The sequence below is a fragment of the Anas platyrhynchos genome, chromosome Z (assembly GCF_047663525.1).
Source record: "Anas platyrhynchos isolate ZD024472 breed Pekin duck chromosome Z, IASCAAS_PekinDuck_T2T, whole genome shotgun sequence".
Taxonomy (NCBI): Eukaryota; Metazoa; Chordata; class Aves; order Anseriformes; family Anatidae; genus Anas; species Anas platyrhynchos.
In genome coordinates, this window is record NC_092621.1 from 61,862,825 (window position 1) to 61,890,448 (window position 27,624).

The following is a 27,624-nucleotide window of genomic DNA, read 5'->3' on the forward strand; positions in this document are numbered from 1 at the left end:
ATAAATGCACTGGAAATGTCTGATCCCATCTGTCCCATTTCTTCCATTTCTATTGAGAGGAGAGGGAGGATATGCAACTAACAACAAAAATGTTTAGATTTTCTATATGCTGAAGTATTTGCTGAGCATAACTCAATATTTGCCCTGTGTGCTTAGCCCTTGAGAGTGATCCAGTGACCGAAACCAAGAGCTGTTTCATGACCCAAATGAATCAGCCAGAGAAATGTGGGTCTTCTGAGTCAGGGTGACCTTTTTTGAGTTTGTTTCCCTCTTTCTCTCTGCAGAGCTTCACCATATGGCCAGGCTATCTGAGTATCTCTGCAGTAGCAGCACTGATTTCTCTGCCTGTAGCCAGGCCCACTCCGCTGAAAGATTAGCAGATGGGCTGTGTCAGAGACTAGTGATTTTCACTGGAGGTGCAATGCATGTGTATTTAAATACCTTGGTTTTTACCTTTCAGAAAGGCTGACTGTCACTTCTTAAAAAGTCATTCTAACTTGACTTCCCCAAAGGACACAAATGCCAGAATAATGTAGCATGGGGAAGTGATTTTCTCAGATAATCATGTCCCTGATACAGACTAGCTGTTACTGGTACAAATAAATGTGTTTTAACAAAGATAGTTTCTGTCTCTGGGCATTTTTTCAGGAAATTTACTTAATTATAATAACTTGTCTTCTGTGAATGTAGTTCAACACTACAAAACAGCCCCCGCAGCAAGTCCAGGTCTTTCTGGAGCTATTTGTGATGTCTCTGATGAGAAGAATTTTTTGCCATAGATGTATCTTGTTTCTTTTCCATTTCCCTCTTCTGTTTTTTGATGCTGTTGTTGTTGTTTGTTTTGTTTTGCTTTAGTGCATTAGTAGTCCTATGTCAGAAGAATGATGCTGCTATAGAAAGACACCCTTTTTTAAATAATTTTGGCTCAATGATGATATACACTTAATGCTGTGACTACCAATCCTAACACAGATTTGATGCTACAACACTACAGAATTAAGTCCTAATCCTACTGTGTTGCTGATGTCAAATTTGCCTTGTAGATAAATTTTATATTTATGTAACTACAAAAAAAAAAAAAAAAGAGGTCTTCAAAAGTGTTTTAGCTGGCTAAATGCAGCTACACGGTGAAATCCAGAGACAGAGGAAATGTTGGATAGTAGTGTTTTTCAGGCACCATTTTTTTTTTCCCAAGGGAATTGACACAATGGCTTTGAAGGTTCCTATTCAGAGACAGAAATACAGAGAAATGAAGCAATTAATTTGAAACACTTGACATAAAACTCCAAATTGGCTAGCAATAGCATGTCACTAGCTTTATGTAAAAACAAGAATTTATAACAGATAGAAACATTTGTTAATAAAATTTGTTTTGGAGAGAATTAATTACTTCCATATCTGAAAGATTAACAGATAGAGCTAGACAGGTGTGACACCATTCTTCTATGCTGTCATGCCAGGTCTGATTCTTTAATGTTAGGCTCCTTTGAGCACATTTTGTCCTTTTTTTTTTTTTTTTTTTTTTTTTTAAACTAGCATATTATTCCAAAGTGTGGAGCCATTGTCTACATGCACAACTGCGTGACATCAGCATGTCCCACTTTTGACCTAAACCGTTTTTCAGGCCTGTACCAGATGTCCACAGTTGTGGCTGAGTTACACAATAGCCTTTCTCTTCACTCATTATGTCCTACCTCGAATTCCTACTGTCTCTGAATGGAGAGACAGTCTTTCTAACCTCTCAGAGCAGCAGCAGAATGTGTTTGAGGTTCTCTGTCAATTCTAAAGAGTATCAAACTTCTTTTTTACTGGGAGAATTGTCTGAGAGAATTGCTTGTGTTAAAAACTTCTGTTTTCCTGTAAATACTAGAAAAAAAAACATCTTAGCAATGTTCTTCTGATGGCTCTGTGTTTATGGCTTTATTTTGTATAATATTTTTTTTTTCCCCCAGGAAAACAGACAAATCTATTTTTTCTTGCCAGTGTTTTTGGTTGTAGTGTGATATGGTGTTGCTTAGCATACCTCTGAAAACACTGAGAAGGCATTTTGCATTTTAGTAAGGCCTTTGAATAGTGTCCCTCACAGCAGCCTTCTGGACAAATTGTCCACCTGTGAGATGAGCAGGTACATGTTATTCTGGGTGTTAGGCTGGCTGAATGGCCAAGCTCAAAGGGTTGTGTGAATGGGGCTGCATCTGGCTGGTGGCCAGTCAGGAGCAGGGTTCCCTAGGGCTCAATTCTAGGTCTGGTCCTGCTCAACATTTTTATCAATGGTCTGGTTGCAGGAGTGAAATGCATTCTCAGCAAGTTGGCTGATGATTTTAACTGGGAGGTGCTGTTGGCTCTCTGCAGGGATGAGAAGCCTTGCGGAGGGATCTGGATAGATCAGAGCACTGGGCCATCAACACTGACATGAAGTTCAACAAAGGGAAATGCCAGGTGCTGCACCTGGGGCAGAGAAATGCCAGACACAGGCACAGGCTGGGAGATGAGTGCCTGGAGAGAAGCTCAGCAGAAAGGAGCATGGCCAGCAGTGTGCCCTGGCAGCCAAGGGGGTGAGCCACATTAAAAGGATGCATTAAACACAGCATCACCAACCAGACAGTCAGAAGTGGTGATGCTCCTACTACATTTAGCTTTGGTGTGGCCTCACTTCGAATATTGTGTGCAGCTCTGGGCTCCACAGTATAGAAAGGATTTTAAGATGGTTGAATGTATCCAGAGGAGGACAACAAAGATGGTAAAAGGGCTGGAAGGTATGTCCTGTGAGGAGAGGCTGAGGACATCTGGGTTGTCTGGTCAGGAGAAAAGAAGGAGACTGTTGCTCTTTACAGCTTCCAGAGAAGAGAAGGGGAGAGGGAGGTGCTGGTCTCTGCTCCCCAGTAACCGATGCAGGATACATGAGAACAGCACACCGCTGTGCCTGGGGAGGTTCAGACTGGGCATTAGGCAAAATGTCTTTACCGCGAGGGTTGTTAAACATTAGGCTTTCTATATAGGTGGTTGACAATGTTCTCATTATTATGCTTTAACTTTTGGTTAGGCCTGTAGTGGTGAGGTAGTTGGACTCAATGATCTTTGTAGATCCCTTCCAACTAACTATTCTATTCTTTCTATTAGTGAATAAAACCACTAGATTTTAATGACCAAATATCCAAATTTTTCACTTCTAACAGGTTTACTATGAAATCAGAGGGTGAGGGCTGGATTGTATTTTCAAAGACTACAGACAGAGGCAAAAGGAAAGAATGAAAGGAACTCCATATGTAAAATTGGATTAACTTCTCAGTCAGCATTATAGTGAACCTCAAAAAGTATGTGTTCTTTTTTCCCCAGGATCAAAGAAGTAATATAAATTTACAGGATACTTTGAAGTTAAAGCTTTAGGAAATCTAACATTGCCAAAATTCTTTATATATTGGACATATGCTAAAACTTAAAGATGTATCTTCTGCAAGGCATTATTAATTAGACACTTGCACTGCATGCAAAAACACTACAAATTCATTATTAATCAATCTGGATGGACGGACGACTGATCAGAATGAATACTAAAAATTGTTAAATCTTCAAAAAAGAATCATTATAATTTTGGGCTAGTTTTGGAAAATTGGGTACACAAGTCTCCACTCTGAAGCAGCAGTTAGGGACACATGAACCTCACTATTTCCTGGGTAGATGATTTCAGTAGCTGGCAGTGCAGAAGATCTCATTAAGGGTACTTTCTTTCCAAGAATCAATAAAACCAATTTGGGGAAGGAGTATGTGATGCCTTTTGGCAGCTTGGTTCTTATTCCTGAGCTTAATTCTGGGATCACTCTGTTAACATTTATATATAATATGAGACCAAGAAAAATCCCTCACTGTTCTTTGGTTTCATTTGGCTAGCATGCCTAACTGTCACTTGCTGTAAGGAAAAGCCTCTGATAAGTGCCCAACACTATATACTGTCAGCAGAGCAGTGCTTTTGTTGAGGGTTGCTTGGCATGTTGAAGGACTTCCCCATGTGGAAGCAAGACTAGCTCATGCACACACAGGTTCTGTCTATGCTTAGGTCTGCAGCTGCCCTGTGAATCCAGGGTAGGATTAATAGTGCTAAAAGTAGCTCTTGCTTTTTCCTTAGAAATTAGGGAGACCCTAATTTCTGAGATAGGATAGGATAGTATGTCACAATATATTAACACAAATTTGACCCCTGACAGGGTAAATGTGCTTCTGATTGTTTCAATGGGCTTTGCTGTGAGTTCCAACACTGAACAATGATTCTGCTTTGAGGATATAACAGTAGTAGCCTTATCTTGCCACTGTAAAATAAGTGCATATGAATGCAGTGTTTGATTACCTCTTTTTGGGATACAGAGCGTTGTGCAGTGTTCCTGGACAGCACTCTTGAAATGCCTGCTTATCTGTGATCAACCTCATGAAGGTCTGTGTCAAATACTTTGCCTATGCTTGTTCAACACAGGTCTCTTCAGGGATCTCATAGCAGTGCAGTGTCACGCTGTGGCTGACATGCGCTTCAGAGGGCATTTGCTGTAGGGTAGGCATGGGCAGCATGTGTACATCAACAGTCAATTGTGTGGCCATAACTTGGTGCATGTAAGTGCATGAAGTTATGCATGGGCATAACTGACAGCACTGTTTATTCCAAACCTAAAGTACTTGGGGAACTTTCATGAATATGTTTTTTTTTTTTTTTTAATAAATAAATAAATAAAATAAATAAATGGAATCTGTAAATCCTATAGAGAGTATGTTCCATATACAGCTTAAATGCGATTCTGTTTTACATTCTTAATTCAGGTTGAAAACGCCAGTCTTCAAGTGTGTCATTAGAGTATGTTACGCTTGAAGTTTCAGTACTGTGTGGAGAACATGAAAGAATTAATTTAGTTTTAAATTTGTAATACATCATTGTGCTGAGTTCTTCATGTATGTGAGTTCAGACTGACATAGATTGGATTAGAATCATTATGTTGAATTACAGACCAGGTCTGACAGCTAAAAAGTCCCCACTCTTTAAAAAAGGAAACTGCAGTCATTGGAAACTGTGGTCTCTCTCTAGTATAGCTGGTTAAACAGTGGCTTTTTCAGTGGCTGCTATAGGGAGCCTCAAGCAAAAATAATATAAAGATGCTGATGGACTAGAAAGTCTGGATTTTTCTCCTGGAAAACAGAAATTTCACTTGTAGTTACAGAAAGGGGTTTCCTTATCTCAAGTCAGGTCGCAGCAACATATTCTTGAATATGTCACTCATACATACACTTGCTTGAATGTGTTCATCATTAGTTATGAGGAAGGTCTGTGATCACCACCACTAGGAATGATTTCTGTGTCATGCTGTGAATCCTCTTCAAGTTCCTGTAGGTATAAATATCTGTATTGGGAGCTGTCAAATAATGGGGAGATAAAAAGCAGAATTTCACCAAAAAGTCAGAAAAAGAAAAAAAAATAATATATAAAGCAGAGGACACCGCACTAGCTCTAGGACTGAGGAAAGATGAAGGCTCAATGTTGATGACATTTGCCAGGGAAGAGATTTGAGAAATGAGCTAGGAGGGTGAGGAAACAGAAAAAGGAAACAAACAAAAAACAATGAGCAAACAAACAAAAAAACAATGAGCAAACAAACAAAAACCAACAACAAAAGAGCAACAACAACAGCTCTTATCTAATAGGTGGGACAAGGAAATAAAACATTGTGAAGAGAAAGCTGAGGTCTTCATGAAAAATTAAAAGAATACTGAATGCCCAAACAAAACAGATGTGAGGGTATTTAGGTATATCAGAAGAACTGATGTTGGTGGTAAATTGGTGAAGTTCACCCCAAAATGCTGAAGAAAAAAACTCTCTGAAGCAAAACGTGAGCCATTAGCTTTTGTTCCTGAGAACTGACAACACAGAGAAGAGGTCTGAAAAGGCTAGATATAAAAGCAAAATACATGGGAGTGAAGAAAGGTTGGAGGGCAGGGCAATTAAGCACGTAGACTGTAGTTCTGTATGGCTTACATCAGTCCCTGGAGAAACATTAAAGCAAGTTGCTAAATGATGAATTCTCAAGAGCGGTAACTTGGTGCTTTTTGTTTGCTTTGTCTTGCAGAGGGCCCATGTCTGAGGGGTAAGGCGGGCACAGTGCATGCAGTGGGCCTCAACCTCTGACGAGCTTTCACAGGGTTATGCATGGCATTCCTGTAAATGGGGAGGGAGATGCGATGGCCCCAGCCTCCCACCTGCTTTGCCACTTGGGTGGGGATGGCTCAGGACTGACCCCACGCCCTTCCCTGCACATCCATCAGAGGCCCAGTACTTAGGGAAGGGATAGGCCTGCTCTGGTCTTTTCTGGCCACGAGCAGTGAAGTCTGCCCAGCTAAAAACAGAGGGCATTATAGGGCTGGGAGGTCACACCTGACTGGATGCCTCCCCTGCACTGGAAGTAAGCTGCCCTTCACACACCAGACTAACAAGAACAGCAAATCTTGTTGTTTTGATGGAATTAAGCCCCCCATTGACACAAGTGGTAGCAGAGTGTGTTGCCTTACTGATATCTTCATATTCCCAGGAAATTTGGTTTTCTGTTTTCTGGGTTTTGTTTTTTTTTTTTGGTTATTTGTTTTGTTTTGTTTTGTTTTTAATGTTTTTCTGTTTAATATCACTGTGCTCACTACTGCACCTTCCTCTTTCTACTGTAGTTTTTTATTGGGAATAGAGAACACTGCTGGCTTGTATACAGCCAGTTATTACCCAGTACCCCCCAAATTTACTTCAAAATACTGTATCTTTAACAGAGAATATACATACGTGTGATCAGAAATTGCAAAATATTGTAAAACATATTCATTTAGGGAGCACTAGCAAAATATAACAATCTTAACTGTTTTGCATTGCCTGGCTTTCACTCTTGTGATTAGAAATGGCTGTCCCACCCAGTTTAAAGAAGAAAATACTCGAAGTAGCTAGAAAAAAGCCAATGAACTTTTAAATCTGTTGTGTATTTAAACTTTGTCTTCTGGTATGAGGTCCTGTGTTGGCACTGAATATAAACTTTCTGGCAAAAGCAGCTTACTGCTGAGAAGCTGTTGCATAGGAGTTGATGATTCAGCACAACATGAGCCTCCACATAGAAAATGAGCACAAGAGCTCGCAGAATCCTGGAAATGATTTGGCCTAGATTAGTTGGTAGAAAATTTTGATCAAAGCTTAGTTTTGATATGTAGATATAAATAGTTTTTTTCCCATCTGATTTTAGAAAGGTAACTTCTTTTCTATACAGAGCAATCTGCTCATAGTCAACTTCCATAGCCTTCCTTCTCCTTCCATTCCATTGACCAGGAAAATGTGCTGTTCTCCAAGAATCACTACAGGGTGTCTGAAGCTGCGCTGCCACTTGTTGTCGTTTAGTGCAAATGTCTGTTTGCCTTCTGCCCCTGGAAATCATGAGGAAGAGCAGTAATCAATGGTGTTGACACATAGTCAAAGTACAGGCTGCTTAAAACACTTCCTCCAGTGGCATATAGCCTGATGAAGGAATGTGTCACAGGAGGAAAACGGGCATTTTTTTCTGCAGTGGCTTAGAAGGAAAGATCTCGCTTTCAAAGCTTTTTTGTTTGGTTGGTTCTGTTTTTTGTTTTTTGTTTTTTGTTTTTTGTTTTTGTTTGTTTGTTTTTTGTATGTTTGGTTTTTTTTTGTTTGTTTGTTTTAAATACAAATTTTTGCTCCTTGATGCATACCCTACTTAAGAATAAATAAACAATGACAATAGAATGTGTATTCGTCATTAGTGTCTCTGAGAAGAAAAAAAAAAGTGTTCACTGCTTGTGAGCCAATGGTGTAAAAGGTGCTTAAAATAAGTCATACATACTTCTACAGGAGCTCTGTCAGTTATCAAGCTTTGTGTGTCACATATGGAGGGTCAGTAGCTGTTTGGCATGTTGTGTAGATGGAAGGCATGTGCACAGAATCTGTAGCTGTGAGAGTATGCATAGTGACTGCCAGCCCAAGGCTTTGGTTCTGCATCTTGCACAGGCAGTAGCAACTGGTTCTGAGTATTTGCTCATGTGTTTCCAAAGTTTAGGACCAAGGATGAGAATCTGTTGGAGCAGCAGGAGTTTACTGGGTCCTCTCTTCTACTTCCTTTTCTCTGTATTTCATTGAATGGCCTGAACACGAGTAGATAACTACTCTTTTGTCCCTAAGAAGAGAAGAGCAGTCTCAATGGAAAACTCTGTTCTAAATAAAATATTCACAATAATCTCCTGGATCTATTGCACGGCAGGAGTTACATGTAGAAAAATAATCCTGATGCTGATACAAGCTGGTTTTCAGCCAACTTCCAGCTGCAAGATTTTTTAAGTTTTGAATGAAATTATTTTTGCTATTGAGAAGACCCCTGCTGTTTTAGAAACACAGTTAATAATTATTATGTGCAGCCTAAGCCATGTTTTTAAAGGGGCTAAAGGAAAAAGAATGAATCCCTTCAGTATTTTTTATACCTTTGTCTTCCATAATGCAGTATTAAGTGCTCTGATCATCACCTTGTATCTGCATTTCAGGAATCCTGAAGCATTATTCAGGATGTATGTGTAGTGAACCTCTGAAATTCACTGTATTTGACATTTTTTTCCAGGTTTTCAAACTTGTTTTTTAGTAAGCCTGGGTCAGTTATATTTTTCCATTAATTGAAAAGCAGATTTCACAAGACACTTTAAAATATGCTATTTTGGTGGTCTGTTTCTACTCCTCAACATTTGCCCAGCAGGTAGACAGAGACACAAGAAATAGTATTTGAGGTGAGGGAAAGAGTTTAATGTTAATGTGAATACTATAGAATGCAGCTAATTTAACCCCTAGCTGGATATCATTTGTTTTAACAGGTAATAATGCCAGATGTAGTGAAGTGTTTAGACTCCCTGAGGGATAGGGGTCTCTTTCTATAAATTTCATACAATAGCCCAACTAGTGAGAAATAAACTGCCCCAGCCCCAGCAGAAATTATCATCTACTAGTCCAGCCAATTCAGCAGGGGTGGCTTGGTTTGCTGCATTTTAATTAATTCACCAGCCAAACTAACCCACATCCAAGGGATTACAGCTATATATATTGTTACCTGTGGATTGTATGGGTTCAAGAAAATTAGTATGCTTACTTTTCACTTAAGAACTGCATGTGTTTTTTATTGGGAATGTGCTTATATAAAGCAATTTTTGTTTGTCTATACAATGTAGTGAAGTCTGAATATAGAATATACCATCTGGGTCCATTGCATTGCCTTTGAGGGTCAGCTTTAACAGGAATTGATTGATAAAACTCTAGATATTAGAAAGTCAGCACCACGGCTAAAATTCATTGTATCAAAATCTGAAAGGGTGTAGATTTCCTTTCTTGTAAAAATCAAACCAGACAGAGCTCTGAAAATCAAGTGGAATTAGCTTTTCTTTCCTGAAGTATGAATTACTGTTTTTTTTCTACCGGCCCTGCTTTCTTCAACAATTAGTTTTACTCCCTATAGAAGATGGGAGCTCAAACTATTTTTCCCCCACATTATGTTCACTTTTTGAAGTTTCCTATTTTCATTACAAGTTGTCAAATAATGAGGGGAAAGGTAGGGCTGCAGCTGCACGGAATTGTGTGCAAGTCCTACACATATAGAGAGTGAAGTTTATAAGAAGATTTTAGATCAGATTTGAATAGTGCTTTAATAATTGCTCAGAAGATTGTTTTGATACACATTCACATGAAATGTGAGTTGAGATATTTTCTGAATTTACATGTATGGGATTTTTAAAATGCAGAAAATAGTAATACCGTCAAATATATATATATATATATATATATATATATATATATATATATATATATATATATATTTAATGTAATATTCATTTGAAAATATGTTTAGAAAAGAAAGAGCATAGTTGTTCAGTTGCAAGGGACTTATAAAGATCAAGTCCAACTGCATCACCACTTCAGGGCTAACCAAAACTTAAAACATATTATTGAGGGCATTGCCCAAATGCCCAAATGCCTCCTGAACACTGACAGGTATGGGGTATCAACCATTTCTCTAGGAAGCCTATTTCAGTTACTGACCACGATCCTGGTGACAAAATTCTGTAAGCTGTATAAAAATGTAGTATTCTTTATGGGAACTGATACTGAATTTTAATGTTACTTCAGTTCTGGCAGCACAGATTTCTCTGGCTCTGTATTAGGCATGGTTTTCCTGGGACTGTTCATTCTTTCATCTAATTTCATTGGGCAAATCAGATTGTGTAATCATTCTTTGACTGCATGAAGCACAAACTAATGTATTTTTAAAAAATCAATTCAGAACTTAAGGAATTTAATCCAAATGAAATTTAGAGGAGATTACATTGGGGAGTGTATTTGTACTGAGTTGATTCAAAATGCAGTATAAAGCCAAGGATGATAGCGTGATATGAAGATGCTGAATTATTTTTAAAAGGACCCATTTTTCTATTTCTAATGGAAATACTGACAGTGTTGTTTGATTTGTTAGAAAACCTGCAGCTCTAGGAATTCACCCTTCCTTCCTACCTGTGACCAAATAAATGTGTGACTGTTTCATTTTACTTCTCCTGTTTCTGAGGTAGAAGGACTTACGGTCCTGGTGGTTTAGGGTGGAGGTAACAAGCTTTTACCAAACCAACTCAAATTCTGCATGTTTTCTTGCCTTGTTTTCTCTCTGTGCCAGTCTCCCCCATCAGTCCATGCCTGGTTCTTCAAAATCCATGTTATCCTTTATTGTCTTTACTTGAAAATTCTCATCTCTTCCACCTCCATAACGTCCTCCATGGGTCTTCCATCTGTGCTAACACTGCTATTTCTGACTTCGTGTACTTCAAGTGTGACTGTTCCTTTTCTCTTGGCTTTGCAGCCTGATCTCCTTAGCACAGGCAGAGCTCCACCGCCCTGCTGCCTGTGTGTGCAGGGAAACTAGACCCTGCCATCCAACAGTCGTCCGCATGGGTCAATCATGGTTTACCTCTGATATGCAGATTAAATAGCTACCCTGTGCTGATTAACTGACGTGTCTCAGGACATCAAAATGCAAGTTTCCTTTAAGTTCCCTTTAGACTTTTTAAGTCCCAGTTTTTTTCAAACTCCTTGTTAATTTTTGGATCTATTCCTATTAATTCTTTTTATTTTCTAATGACCTGTGTAAGTGTTTTTTCCACTTTTTTCTACCCTCTTCTATAGTGAAAGGTGCTAATCTCATCATGACAAACTCACCAGCTTAGCAAGTCCATCCTTTTCTTTGGAGGTTGCTGAGTCCTGCCCTTCATACGAGGACAAGCACCTCTTTAGTTCTTTTACCATAGCCCAGATCTGTTGTGTGCACTGATGAACACATTCTCTGCTGTCTACTTGATATTTGGTATCTGCCAACCAAATGTAGCATACATATAGCCATCTCTGCTGTTCTACTTATTTTAAACGTTTAACATACTTCAATCTCTAAAATAGTGTCCTTCTAAAATAATTGTGAATTCAATGAAACCCAAGGTAAATATGCAGAAAAAAAATTCAAAATACTCATTTTGAATTGAGAGGGGAGGGGATACAAAAAGTTGCACACATGGATTTTTAGTATTTTAAAATGTTTTTCAAACATTGGTGGAAAACAACACACATAGAGATGTCAGACAACAAGTTTTATTCTGATTTCATATATTAAGTGTTTTTTTTAACACTTTTAAGTGATCATTTGGACTAATGGCTGAGTGAGTTTATCATGTCACTGAAGAATTTGTACTGCAGGAAAACTAATTCTGTGGTAATATAAATGGGTTGTGTAGCAGCTGTGATTCGTTTCATGTAAGGCACATCATGAAGTTTTTAATGAGTTGTCACTAGTCTTGGTGTAGGTGGTATGACATGGAAACAAATGTTTTTATTGTTGATTATGACCAAGTAGTTAAGGCACAGAAACCCAGTTGTTTAGCATAGCATATATTACAGTGTTTTTTCCTTTTTTTTTCCTCCATTTTTTTTCATCTTGTGAATGTTCACAATTATATGTGGGCTTTTAAAAGTAAATATTTTACAGAATCATTAAACAACTTTCCAGACAGAAAGACGTATGTCAGTAAAAGAGATTGCTGATGTTTTCAACAATGTAGGAATTCTAACTTTTACTGTTCTCTAATTTGCTGAGCTAAATATTCCAAGAGTATGCCTTTTTTCTTATTGTTCCAGCCAACTTCAAATAACTTATGCTCTGAATTCAGGCAGCCTGATAGGTACAGAGAAGAGAGTTACAAGGAAAAAGGTAGTAACCAGGTATTCCTCTAAACATAATTTTCTATAAAAGTAAACAAATACACGTTCAACCACAGAAATATACTTCATATAATTGTAAGTGTATATATACCTTGTATACATAGAGATATGTATGTACGTATTTGCAAGCTACGAAGAGGGAAGGGTTGTTAGGAATATGTGAAGCTATATAGTGAGTACTTTTGTGGTTGGATTCATCTGGTGTATGGGGTGCTTAATTTCTGGTCTCTAGCCTGAATTGGAAATGGATTCATTGTCAATCACACACTGCAATATACGTCTGCAAATGGTTATTAGCTGCTTGGGTTTAGGGCCCTCTCAGTTTCTTCTGTTGAAACTGCTCATGCTGTTGGATTAAATATTCTGTAGTTTTGGTATCTGCTGGCATGATAGTTATGGTATCACTATTAACGTTTATCATTCAGATATAGTGGAACATACTTACAGAAAGTGGCATATATGTTGCCACAATAATTTTTGTTTTCTACATATTTCTGCTTCCTGACCAAAAACATCAACAAAATGTTTAGTTGATATGAATTCCAGACCAGCTTCTGAGGGTGTTATTATTTGCAGTCACGGTTTGATGCTGAAGAGCTCAAGATGAGAGCAAGAGACTTCTCCTGTTACCAGCTCTCAGCTCTTCAGATGCACATGAGGTTTTTGCCACTGAAGCTCCCCATTCCTCCGGGTAATGGAGCCTTGAATCACTCTGATTATACTGGTGACCTCCCAGTGGTGACCTCCTAAATCATACAGTCTCTGGAAAACTACATGTGCTGATTCAGCAAAAGGCTCACTGTGTAGGAAGCCAAAACAAGCAAAGTAAAATCCACTACTCTACACAAGACAGTTCTGTTTGCACGTTTCTATTAAGTTTTGCCAGCTGCTTTCTCCCCTTCCCCATACCTTTTTTTTGTTTGTTTTGTTTTGTTTTGTTTTAATGGGAAGAAGCAAGGAGGGCAATTTATCACCAATGAGACAAGGAGTAAGGTCTGTAGTAGTAACAGTTGTCTGCTAAGATTTGCACCAGGTGTGGTGAAATCCTGTTCCTGACTGTTGGTGCTGGTTTCTGGCATGGAGGAGGAAGGTGGTGTCAGCCATTAGCTCAGTGACCTCTTCCTTGGAACAGCATAGGCACATAAACCAGAGGAGATCTCTCTAAAACCGTTCCCAAGTCTTGTCGTATCTTGCTATTTTTTCCCCAGATTAGAACTCCAGAGACATGCTGTCAGAAATCGTTACAACAGGGCGTAATTTCTAAACTCTTCCCTTCTGTGTGTTATTAAAAGTAACTAAAAAGACTGAAGGCAAGCTGCTTACCTGGACATGCCTTCTTAAGTATCTGTTTCTTAGTGATGTTATTTGCCTCTCAAAGATTATGCCGACACTCCCCTGGCTTTGGGTACATTTGAATGAACTGTTAAAGGCAGTGCTGTGCCACCCTACAGTGGTTTCACACTGGTAGATAGCTCAGCACCACCATGCAGCTTTCTCACTTCCCCTCCTCAACAGAAAAAGGGGAGAAAATATGATGAGAAAAACAAACAAACAAACAAACAAAACAACACCTCTTGGGCTGAGAGAGGGCCAAGAAGATTACTCGTCAGTTACCATCATGGGCAAAAGTCAGCTTTGGGAAGATTAATGTGATTTATTGTCAATTAATAAAAGGCTAGTGCAGTGAAGACAAAAAAAAAAAAAAAAAAAAAGAAACTTCTCCCCACCCATCTTTTCCTTCCTCCTACACTTGAGCAGCACAGGGGAAGGATCAGTCGCTGATGCTTCGTCTCCACTGCCTCTTCAGGGTCCCTCTCTGCCCCTGCTCCCCGTGGGGTCCCTCCCACGGGATGCCATCCTTCCCGAACTGAGCCTGCGATACACCAGTATACACCACTGCTGGTTTAGCTGTCCATTCCATCATGAATCCTGTTCTGTAAAATCATCAGGGGTGTACTAGTGGCCAGAGTTTTATTCTTGTGGAAGACTTTGCAGAGCCAAATTACAAAAAAGTAAATTAAACACTGACAACAGCATTACTTAGTGGCAGTGATTGCCCTCAGTTACAGCAGCCGCAGTGAATGCCTGGAGATGGGCGCAGAAATGATGATCTATCTGTTGGGATCATCAGCTGCAAAGCTTACCTATCTGTGCCTTCAACCTGATCAAGTCAGTTTTAGAAGGTTTGTTGCCTACTTAACAAGAGCATATGTAGATCCATTAGTTTAATATTTATATTGTACTCTGAATATATGAAGTAGCATATAGGAGTGATTAGCAGTTTATGTAGTGAATTCCCCATTACAGTGCTGGAGTAAAATATTAGAGTTACAAACTTTATCGTAGCAGGTCCTTAGAATTTTATCTTTCAACATTTTTGGTTGTCCTTAAGACATGATTTTTATTTTTATTTTTATTTTAATGTGGCATTAATTTTTAATTTCTTTTCTTTTTTGCTAAATAAAGTCTTGTGAGAGTTGGCCAAGGAGGGATCTAATTAAATTCATGTGATGATTCTGGGAGTCACTGAGGCTTGCAGTACTCCCACACATTTATCAATACACCGTTATGAGAGACAAATCATTTTAGCATTTGAGTTGAAGTGAAGATTACGTTATGTGTGTTTGATGTACACAAGCCCTCAGATGACTGAGCTGCATAAACCTTACAGCAGGTGACCTTTCCTGATGAAGAGGTTTTCCCTGAAATAAATCTTCTCAGCCAGGTACCAACTCCCGTGCTCACTTGGACATGCCTGTGTAGAGCATTACCCAGCACCTGTGCCCATATGGAGGAGAAGGAAGTGCAGAGCATGCATGCCAGTAGCATAGAAGCTGTTTTTGTATAGAAATAACATATCCGGAATAATAAACCCCATGGGACAGCTTAATTCATACAGTCATCATGTCTGAACCCTGTTCAAAAGCAAGCTGTTTGTGTCATGCTGCATCTCGTGGCCGTCTCTTATACTGGTGTGGGTTTCTTCTGACTGAAAGAGATCTGCAGTGCTGTTGGCTGCATGGTCTATGTGATATCCTTTCATTTCATGAGGTTCTGCTGTGTATGTTTTTCAGGAAGCTGTATATGATAGTGCCAGTACCCTCTAGCTTAATATCATGGTTTTGACTGGGATAATTTCTTTGTAGAGGTTTCTATGATGATGTGTTTTGGATTTCTGATGAAAACAGTGGTGATAACCTCTGATGTGTTTAGCTGTTGCAGAGCAGTGCTTGCACAGGGCCAAGGACTTTTCAGTTTCTGGTGCTGCCCTGCCAGTGAGGAGTCTGGGGGTATACCAGGAGCTGGGAGGGGACACAACCAGGACAGCTCACACAGACTGACCAAAGAAAGGGATGTCCCATCCCCTATTGAATGATGGTCAGCAATAAAAGCTGTGAAAGAAGGTGGGGAGGAAGGAGAGATATTTGTAGTGATGGCGCTTGTCTATCCAAGGAACCATTCCATCTGATGAGCCTTGCTTTCCTGGGAATGGCTGACTACCTGCCTGCCAATGGGAAGCAGAGAATGAATCCTTGTTTTGCTTTGCTTGTGCATGTGGCTTTTGCTTTACTTATTGAACTGCCTTTATCTCAACCCTTGAGTTCTTGCACTGTTTCCTTTCTGATTCTCTCCCCCATCACACGTGGGGAGTTTGATCAAGTGGCTGTGTGGCACTTAGCTGTCTGTTGGGGGTTAAACCACAGCACTTGAAAGTCTGCACCTAATGGGAATTGTGAGTCTTACAGAGGGTAGCACATCTCCTGAGGACAGGCTTCCTTGCTCTGGTACATGTGCTCCGTGCTGCTGATGGCTCCAAAAGTGCCTTAAAGCCAGTGCTGAGATGTAGCATTTTAGTGCCTCCATTTTACTGCTGGCTGGCACTGGGTTGCTTAGGGGCATCTAAGCATAAATGTGGTAGAATATAAAGTTATCTGAATCCTTTGTAACTGTTATGGTTTAGCCAGAGTTTTTTTCCCCTCTACCGAATTCACAGAGTACAGGTCCCTTCCTTGAAGGTAACAAGTAAAGCTGCTGAGACTGCCCTGACCTAGACCTCTGGAGAGGTCTCAACCTCCCACTCAGAAAAGTGTCTTCCAACCAGTAGTGCCATAACTTTGAGTGCACACATTTAACACATTCAAGCAAGTAAGTCTTGAAGGTGACCTGAAGGTGTAATTTGTAATTTGTTTGATTTTTCCCTTCAGTTCCCACTTAAAAAGAAGTGCTGCTTGGTCCATCTGGTGCTCTATGTGTCTGTTTGGGCAACCAGGAAGGAAGTAGCACAATACTTATCTCTCTTCCTCTTTTGTGTCTCTGTTACTGTTACTGCCATCAATGGTTGGCAAACAACAACAACAAGAAAAAAGAAAACACCTCTAATGATTGTTGCAAATGCATTGCCTTAAAAAAGACGTGATAGGTTGCCACATATTTTGGACCAGGTTATGTTTCTTGCTGCCCTAAAGAGTCATCCAGGATGTCAGGATACGTCAGGCATAGAAGGCATGATGAAGAGGCACCTTGAGATCTTACAGTTCTGTTGGCTGAATAATCAGTCACTGAAGTTCACTGGTTTGACAGAGAACAGTTTTTAGACCATATTTTTGATTGCATCTGTGGGGAAAAATAAGGTATTTTTGCCCAAGCTGGAAGAATTAGAAAACATAGTTTCAGCTAGGCAACTCTGTTTATTGACATATTCAAAGAGGCATATGTACAACTATTCTTCCCTTTTTTTTTTTTAATTTAGTGGGGCTACATCCATTGTCTACAGATGCAGGCAGAAAGGGACCCAGAAACCTTACGCCGTCAAAATGTTGAAGAAGACAGTAAGTGTTTTTTGGTTTTGGTTTTGGTTTGGTTTTGGTTTTGGTTTATGGCTTTTTTGTTTGTTTTCCTGTTTTTGTTTGTTTGTTTATTTTGTTTTTGTTTTTGCTTTGGGATCTGTTTCTGACTTTCTGTTTTTTTTTTTTTTTTGTTTGTATGTTTGTTTTGTTTTGTTTGTTTTGTTTTGTTTGTTTCCCTTTGGGTGCAGTTTCTTCATGGGGGAAATGGACTAGATTTAGGACCCCACTAAGCTTTGTATTTTCTGTAGGGGGACTTCTTCAGCTCCTTATAGTTAAAACAGCTTTTAGATGTAATACTACTCTGTTGCAAACCCCTTATCTTCACAAATCTTGTTTGTATCTTCATCTGGTATTGTCATTATGGATCTAGATTTGGGCAAAACATTTTAGATGAAAATTTCTTTCACTGTGAAAAAGAAACAGGTTTTATTTATGTACTCTGTGATTTCATATTGTTTTAGTACATTGATTTGCTCCAAAAATATCATTATATGATTTAGCTTTTTCATAAATGGATTAAAACATCAACCCAAACTCAAGTAAAATTAAATATTTTATAGTTGTTTTTTTTTTCTTTTTTTTCTCCCTACAAAATTACAAAAGAAACAGTTGTGACGTTTATTTTTAGAGCTCCATATATATAATACTTACACCACAGCTATTTTTGTGTGTGTCATGAAATAGATGGTGGAAAGCATGAAGAAAGACTAAAGAGGAAAGGCTAGTAATGGTCTGAGAAACTTCAAGCAGCAAGAGAATAGTGGGGGATAGGGAAGAGTAGTTCATGTTTTTAACAAAGATAAATCTGAGAGGAAGCAAGCAAGCTGTGAAGCATGGGTATGATTTTTATTCATGAGTGGTTTTGATTCAGTTTATTCTAGTGTTAAATCATCCGTTATTCCATAAAGTTCAGGAATGTTCGCATGTAGCAACATAATGACGGGTGGGTAGGCGTAAACATGTCTAAATGCTGAATTAACTGGTGGTCTCTGTGCAAGACATAATAAGTGGGTTCCACATGAGTAAAATGTTGGCATTAATTTGTCATCTCTGAAAGTAAGCCAAAGTTTAAACTGGCATAGAAATTCAGTCCTGTTTGCTGCTTTTGAATTTGCATCTGGTGCATTGGAGGAAGCACAGTTTGCATTGCTGCAGCCTACACTCTCCTATGGAAATGCAAAGGAATTTTTTTTTTTCATGATTCTCATTGTGCAGTGCACTTGGAAGAAAGATATTACTTAAAACCATTTCTTTGCCCTGTTTTCAGCCTTTGTGGAGATTAATTCATGTTCACCATGGCCACGTTAATACTAGATCCATCCATATGTGTCTGGGAACTATTCACTTCAGATTTTTAGCAGACTTATTTTAACACAGATTTCTTTTTATAATGATAGCAATACTAGAAAAATGGCAAGCAAGAAGGACATAAGAAAATGGTTATGTAAGTTATTTGCAGAACATCAGTAGCTTAGCTTAATGCAACCTTGATTGTATCAGCGGTATGATTAAACAACTTGTGTAAATGAGCTCTTCCCAGGGTAATGATACACATTTTGTTGTGTTATGAGAATAAGCGTATTACTGTATAACTGGGCTTATTTGTATAATTAAGAACATGATACTGATTACAGATACTGTAACGATATGCTGCAGCTTGTGTCTGTGTACGACGAGCTACTGTAGCTGTCTTCCAAATTGGAGACATAATTATTATCACAGAGACAGAACTAACTGTGTGTTACACTGCTCCCGCAGTAGGAGGCCTGATCTTTGCTCAGATCCTTTCCCAGTAAAAATAAGCAAGTGTGGGCCAAGTCAAACAGTGATATGTTGATCAGCTTAAGATTCCTGTTGACTTTTTAAAACAATTATTAAATATTACTTAAAAAAAAATAATAAATGGCAGTTCAATAGTGGAGGAGATGAAGGGAGAGAAAGAGGAAGAGCCTGTGAATGGTAGCTTTTGATACACTGACCCATTCTTCAATTCCCTTTCTTATGTGCACTCAAAGGAGTTTCAAAGAGCACAGGAAATTAGAAGACAAAGATGATAAAAGATCAAATACTCTAATTTTTCCATTCAAACTGCCTAACTTTAAACACTGCACAGAGCAAGACTAACTCAGTAAGGAAGAGTGTCCATGAAAATGGTGGGGTCAGGGAGCGAGTGGTCCAGCATATTCTGGAAATGGCAGCAAGTGGTGTGTGGTTAGAAGTCTGGCAGCTCCAGACTGTGAGCACTGATCATTACTGTACTGTCCTTTAAAGCAAAGTTTCTGAAATCATTACTTTTGTCTCAAGAGAACAGCTCCAACAAGAAACAAATGATCCTTTTGGACTGAAGTAGCACGCTGGGAATAGACTGTAAGAAACAAAATGCTTATCAATGTTCTTTTTATTTAAGTAATAAGATTAATTTTTCATTTCACCTAATGCAGTCCTGTTTAAAAGCAAATAAAGGTTTTGGCAAGATGTACCAGTCAATTATGAGTATACATACTTGTGGAAAGACATGAGTTTTAGAAGCTTCTGTAATTAATATTAGTTCATCATCTAGGTGAACAAAACTTAGTTCAAGGAACCTTTATAGTTCTTACTCTTGAAATTTCTGACTGCCAAAGTTAGGAAATGAATTAGTACCATACTTCCAAAGTAGCTAAAATGCAACTGTTAGAAGAGGTAAAGAAGCCAAAAGAAAAGTTGATACATCTATTAGCAGGGAAAAAAAAACAACAAAACAAAACAAAACAAAAAAACTCTGATATAATGTATACAAAATTAAATGTGGAATTGTTCATAAGAGATATAAAAAGAAATAAACTTAAAAGCCTACATCTATGGGCAGTGAATTAATGTGCTAGACTGTTGTCTTTGATTTGCTTATATGCCTTATTCAAACTTTATGCTGTTAGTCTTCTGAGCTTAACTGAAACATAGGGTTGTATTATCTACTCATTTTTCAATCTCCTGTGTTTAGCAGATTTGTTACTTTTTGTAAAGGTTGTAGATGTAAATAATCGAATCATATTAATTGAATACCTTTGTAAGAAAATCCATTTCACGCAGGGAAAAAAAAAAAAAAAAAAAAGGCAAGCAGATTCGTATAGTGCTTCAGAAAAAAAATATAATCATCAAATGAGGTAAGTACAGAAGTACAGAGATGAACTTACAAACTTCCAGTTGCAAATATGAGGTCAGTTTGCTTTTCACTATGTACTTCTGCAAAGGTGACTCAGTATTTACTTAAGAAAAATTAAGTATCTTTAGGATACATTTTACAAACATGATTATTACTACTCTATGCAGGGACTAAGAATTACATGAGATTTGTAATCGATCATTCTGGAACAGTTGTTGTATACAGTATATATCATATGGATCATACTGGAAGAACACTGGATTCTTGAAGGGAGTAAAATTTGCTATTTATAGAGTAAAACCTCTGCTCTGCAGACCTTTGCCTCCTTCTGGTGTGTTCTGAGGAAGCTAGGCAACATTTGAACCAAGGTCCTGCCTGGAGATCGTCTTGTTATTTGAGCAGGTAAATAAATGCCTTCCAAGAAATTAGATCCACCTCTGCCTTTAAATTTCCTGCTGTGGTCTGGATGAGTTGCTTAAAAAATATTAGTGAGTGTCACCATGAAGAAAACAGATGGCCTCTGCTCTGTCATTTTGCAAATCGAAACATGGAGGGCCTGCCATCTTTTTAGATGTACCTCTTTTTAGATGTACATCTTTTTAGATGTGTTAACAACTGTAACAGAAGTAATTTGGGAGCTGTCACTGCAGTAAAGCAACACACTCAGGAAAGGGATTCTGAGTCAGGTTGCCTGGAGCTTGGGTCCTTCTGTACTCCAAGCTCAGCCTGCTCTGTTGACCAAGTTATTTACTACTTTTGTTTCAGCTTTGTCATTCATAACATGGAGATAATATTTATTTGATTTGTTTAATAGTAGTGTTTTGCAAGATAGCCTGGATATTATTTGTATGTTTTAACTAATATATACTGCCCCATAAAATTGGTTAAGTATTATGAAATTTTAGGTGTTCTGTTTCTCAGCCAATGAGGCAACCGAATAAGTGAGACTATTTTGGAGAACTTTAATTTTAATTTCTTTTTTTTTTTTTTTCATATGTTGGCATCCTCCTTCACAGGGTTTGTGATACTTAGCTACTACTTCCCAGGCATTTACTTACAATATGTTTTTTTTTGTTTGTTTGTTTGTTTTTTTGTTTTGTTTTTTAATGAAGCAACATTCTCTTGAAGACTGGTTGATGTTGTTCAGGCACATAAAGTTCTCAGATCAGAAACACAGCAACAGTTTGTAAGATACACATTGGCAATGGCTATGCTGGAATTAGTCTAATTATACTAATCAGACAATTTGAGAATGATAAATACTTTATGTCTGTGGAGCAGAAAGGTTTGTCAACAAATGTAAAGGTAACAAGCTTCCCTCCTGCATAAGTGGGGTTGGTTTTCAAGGGTTAAATATGTATACATAATATACATATATATGTTATAAACTTATTTATTCCCAGCTGTACAGACATTATTGTGGGCTGGGCTTTTTATTCTGAGTTGCAGTGAATTGGTGGTATTAAGTCATACTCAAGAGGCTTGTGCAAATGTCACATTTGTTTTCCTGGAAGAGTGCTGCTTTTGGTTGAACCTTTCCAATTGACTGAGATGGCAAGCGCCACAGGTGTTTACTCTGAAAAATGGGTTTAGGGACTGTGTGTCACTCGTGCAGATTGCCAGAGTTAGTAAATAAGGCTTTTGTAGAAAAAGCTATGTCTGTGTCTATAAAATGAAAATATCTATCTGCTGCCATGTGACCTTACAGAAACCTACATATTTCCCTGCCACCATGTTTCTCCATTGCTATAGACTGTACATATTGATGAAACCTGTATATATTGGTCCGGTGAGGCAGTAATAATCAGCAGCCTTTCTGTATGGGCATCTGAGAGGAACAGAAATTTAGCTGAGAAAACCGGTCCACAGAAAAAGTGAGAGACTGACATAATATTCTAATTTGTCTGAAGTGCTATGGCACTATTTTATTTTATTTTATTTTATTTTATTTTATTTTATTTTATTTTATTTTATTTATTTTATTTTATTTTATTTTATTTTATTTTATTTTATTTTATTTTATTTTATTTTATTATTTTATTTGTCCAGGTTGGAAATCTTTACAATAAGTATTTACATACATATGCATATTTAAAATCTAAAATTTTCCTCTCAGAGCTGATATTTTCCATTAATAAAATCATTTAAAACAAAACTCAATTTTAGATTTATGCATATACATATAATATATATATATATCAGTATTGAGGTATTCAAGTCATTTTGATTTACAGTCTTTTTGAGAAAATTATTACTTCAAGTGTATTTAGTATTGCAAAGATCCAACTCCTGTGAATCTCTAATCAGTATTATCAGGAATATCAACCTGCAGAAATTTAGATAGTGTCTTCAAGAATACATAACAATCATGGTGTTTTTAGCTGTTTGCACCCTAGTAAAACAATAGTGCTACAAGAAGAGATAGCATGATAAATAATTGTAGATTTCTGAATTGAGTGGCAAATACAGTAGGATCAGAATTTGAATGTAAATGTATGAGAAAATACTGAGTCAGAAGAACTCTGTGTCATGGCTTTCAAGAATTTGTGAGAAAGGTCTTAATGTCTGCAAAGGAGAGTCCTGTTTCCTACAAATGAGAAGACAAAAATCTGTTTATCAGAACTCTAGGAAAACTATTCATGTCACCATTATAGCCTATTTCAGCTATTATTTGGGGGCCATTGCTGTGTTCTAGCTGCAGCACCACAGTGAACTTGGTAGTTTTTTCATATTTTGTGGATGGCAGATACTTGAGGTGCTGAGACTAGGAACTTGATCTGTAACAGATTTGTAACCAGGCAATTAATAAGATAGTGCATAAAGCAGCAATAACTACATCCTGCATGCTTTTCTTCACAGACAGAATCCATGGAGATAAGGCAGGCATGTGCAAAGCTTTGGTTAAGGCTTCTTTTCCCTTATTTTGTTGTTTTACATTAGCTTTTAGAATGAAGAGTGCCAGCACAAAGGGCTGAAGAGAGAAAGGAGTGGAGTATTAGATCTCAGCTTTTCTCAAACTCTGGTGAAAGGAGCACTCTGTAGAAATTGGGGTTCATAGTTCAAAGCCTTTCAGATCTCTACGTTAGTCTTTTCAAAGGTATAATTAGGATTTAAGGTGATGGTGGTGCCAGTGCTCTTCTGTATTGCAGCTCCATAATGAAACACTTGTGCAGGTCTGGGGAACTCTTTAGCATCCTTCACCACTAGAGGTTACACCATTAGAGGTGTAACCCATATCAGAAAAATGCCATTACCAGCTGTAAGCTTTCCTATGTTCCATCTTTCATGTTAAAACAATGCTGGGAGGCAGAAATGAAAGAATCCGCAACTCTGCAAGTGTTTCATAAAAGTTTCTTGTTCTTTTGAACTCTTCATTTTATTTGTTGTTGGTAATGTATTCAATGAGGAAATGTCCATAGTGTTTGTGGATGCCATGTCTGCCATGTAACTTGTGTGTTACAAGCCAGATTTTCTTTCTCCTGTGTCATGGATGTGTGAAATTTGTTCAAAGAGAGACAGCTACTGCTGAGCATCATGCAGAACCTGCCCTTCCTATGTTTATGAGAGAATGGTCAGAGTATTGCAGTTATAATGGAGACTTCAAAAAATTTGTTTGTAGGTCCTGTTTAGTTTCTCAGCCTAGAGTAGCTGGACCTCGCCAAAAGCTGATTGAGCCACAGATTTTCCCTGCAGTAACAGAAGAATTGAAGAGGTCCTCAGGATTTGTTATTCTATGTAGGTACCAAAATTGATCCCCAAATAATAGCACTTTATGAATCAGAGATATCGTGTAGCTCTGACTCTATGTGATTTGCCAAATCTGCATGTGAGTTTGATGGCAGTAAGGGGAGAGAAAGAGAGGTGAGTCTACTGAAATTCAAATATCCATCTGGTCTAGTTCAAGCTCACAAAGTTTATATCAGCCTCCTCCTCAGCATCTCCCTCATTGACTCCTAAAATGAATAAAGAATCAGGGACTCTAGATTAAATATGGAAGGCACCCTGCAGCACTTTGTGCAGAATTCACATGTTGGGATTTAGTCTAAGCTGATCTTCTGTCTGATCTGCTGGAGAGGAAGGTCACTGTACATTCCTGCTGCTGTCAGCCAGCTCAGTTGCTTCTCCTTTTTTTTCAGCATGGCTTGTACATCCTGGCAGAGGAGGCAAACTAGTGTGCCTGTCGTTAATGTAATTGAGATATCCTCTATAAGGACTGAAGAAATGTAGAGGCAGAAACAGTCCTGTAAGTTCTGATGACATTTGTTGACTTAGCACTAAGAAGAAACTCAGTTTACAGTTTCTAATCTATGAACTGGGCTCTTTAAGTTAGTTGTATGGTCATGCTTTCAGATGTCTATCTATTTGTCTTAATTATCTCACCATCTCTATGTGCTTCTCTGGTTCCCCTTCCAATTGTATCAAACATTTTTCATTCTCAATCCCTAAAAGCTTCCACAAGGGATTTTTCCCCCTTTGAAGATATACCAGTTTTATGTGCTATTCAGATTATAAAATGTATAACCTGTAAATTATAGGCAGTTCTGGGCACATGGAGTCATTTATTTGGTTCTGTCTATGGTCAAACAATACTTCGTGACTTCAGGACCCGTCATTGGTGTTTGGGGCTGATCTGCCAGAAGGCTTGTCTAGCATGAGGAGACTGAAAGTCTGCTAATTCAGGTGCCATTTAAGCAGCAGGTCCAGAGGTTCAGGGCATTTTATCAGGGATTACACACAAGACTTTATCTTTACCTGAAGTTGTCAAGATTTCTTCTTCCCTGATGTATGTTGAACAAAATATTCTCATTTGATCAGCAGACTCACAACCAGGCCTTACAAAATGAAGTGTTAGAGCGTGTATTTGATTACACAGAATAATTTGGTATCTGTGATGGAGATTACAATACTAATGGTAGTCTTTATGCATCAGAGCTTCACTGGACTGAACTGAAGTTTCACATCCATCTGTGACTGTGAGTTAATGCAGAGAACAGTGTGTACATTAGCTTAATATTTCTGTGCAATTTCTTAAATTGCAGTAGGCATCACACTTGGCTAATAATGTAAGTAAGCATAATATATTCCAGATCTTTCTCATGCATTTGAGGACTCCTAAGAAATTAGAATAGCTTTAAGATAAAATGTACTTGATGAGAGGAAGATGATAGGAAATGTTCTATCTCATATAAGATACAATATTCTGTCTCTAATAGCTCTCAGTTTCTAGGGGACTTCTATTATGTGGCAATACAGTTTATTTATTTGGAGTCATGGTGTGAATGTGAAGCCTTTTACAGAACGCCAGATGTCTAAAATTGGTAACATTACTTAAAGTAAAAGTTAAATTAATAAATTTTAACTGGGAAGAGAGGTAATTTGGGGGTTTGTAGCTGTATAAATGAAATGAAAAGAATGGGCAAGGAAATGGCAAGTACAATTTGCTACATAATCCCATAAATGTGACTATTTTAAACTGGAAAAAAAAATGTAATTACCTTTGATTTACACATTGTTCTTCTGTTTTAAATGTCTTCCCTGACCCAGCTTTGGGAACTTTAGCAATAGCAGTGACACACTATAAACAGTGAATAGTTGAAATGAGCAGCTCATGAATACCTAATAGCTTGAAATTTGTTTGCATAAATGGTTCAACATTTATCAAACATATTTGAGGAAATCTGTGTAAAAAATGAGTCAAGAGCAGAAATAACAACCAAATTAGTCAGATAGTTAGAATACAACATTCAATAAGGCCTGTTCTAATGAACATGTAACTTGTATTGAACGTGTACAGATAATGTGTTATTGCAAATCACCTCTGTTCAAGCCACAGGAACCTTGTGATTCACCCTTTTGTGATGCCATTAAGTTAATGTGGATGAGCAGTAGGACACCCTTCACAAAAGTCTGTATGTTTTTGGAAAATATGGCAATATGACCTGCATCAGGCCAGCTTTACCATTAAAATCTTATATTACAAAGTGCAGGGGCTATTAATCAGGTAAATCAGCATTTGCTTTATTGTGCTTAAATATATACAATCCCACAAATCATCTTTATCCATCTGATGGTTTGCGAGCAAAATGTCGTGTGCTTTTTGACAAATGCAAGTGTTGCTCCCTTGGTGGAAAAAATTATATGTAACAGTTTAACAGTATTATCATATACAGATACTACATTTCTCCTTCATTTTTTAAAAAGCATATGCTTGTATAAGCCCATCTGATCTATATTTGCAGCCAGCCAGTTTGCATGTGCAAGCAGACTTTTAGGCACTTCACAGGACTAATGCAGGCATATTAATGTAACTTGCAGTTCCATGCAAGCATGTACAATCTGAAGTGTATGTATCCATTTGTAGATGCAAATTAGAAGTGTGGCCCCATGCCTAAATACAGAAAATATTTGCTTTAATAAGGAGTGGTCTATTTTCTTTACACTAATAATACTAGTTGATTTATGGAGGCTTAAAAAAATTTGTCAGCAACCTACAAAATGAAAACTCCCTGCTGAGTTTATAGAAGATACTGCAGGGCTGTGCAATTACTGCTGTGCTTTATTGTATTGTTTGATGTGTTCTCCAGGGACCTCATGTTCAGCTTGAATAGAGATAGAGCTGGAAAAGTCTGCTAAGCTTAAAACACACACACACAAAACAAACAAACAAACAAACAAACAAACCCCTTTGAACCTTTTTTTATTATTTAAAGATATTAGTGCATTATGAGTACAAAGGTTGCTACCTAATGAAAAGAGAGCTGCTGACATTGCTGGGAAGGTCAAGCAATGCCCCACTCAGAACAACCTCTAAAACATGGGAGGAATTCTTTATTGCAAAAACTCATGTTTTCCTCTGAAAAAGGACACACAAAGAATCAAATCACCTGAAATAGGTGTTAAATAAATTCCCTAATTCAAACAAAGAAGTATCTTTTTGTTCAGAAGGTTCAGCTTTTTTTAGCTCCACTTTTACACACACTCCACTGCTATACTGGTACAAAGTAACACCAGAATAACCTAGAGAAATAGATGGGATCACATATAAAGCACCTATTTTCATCTGCTATAGGATTTTGCAGCCATGACACTTCTTGTGTTCCCCGAGACTTTTTATTACTTATGGTGAAGGATGACGTCTTTATCTTGAATTGATACGTAAGCCAGCTCAGATGGATGTTTTACATGGCACTAACCAGCTTTGCACAGATGAAAAGGCAGACTCAAAAGTCATCTTTAGAGTGTTTTAATCTTTGTTGTGACTGAAAGGCTTACTGAGAAGACATTCTGTGTATGAGCTGGGCAGAAACTATAATTTCTGGACATTCTGAAATTAA

General features: G+C 37.9%; 1 protein-coding gene across 2 annotated transcripts in view; it reads left to right on the forward strand.

Moving 5' to 3' along the window:
- The window catches only part of CAMK4 (calcium/calmodulin dependent protein kinase IV), a 166,758-nt gene that overhangs the window by 55,554 nt on the left and 83,580 nt on the right, over positions 1-27,624 (forward strand). Inside the window, exon 3 of one of the 2 annotated variants that reach the window (XM_038170524.2) lies at positions 17,052-17,130. The exons of the other annotated variant lie outside the window; for it this stretch is intronic. Within the exon in view, the coding sequence (XP_038026452.2) occupies positions 17,052-17,130 (79 nt within the window). The remainder of the gene's footprint in view (positions 1-17,051; positions 17,131-27,624) is intronic. 2 annotated transcript variants of the gene reach the window in all.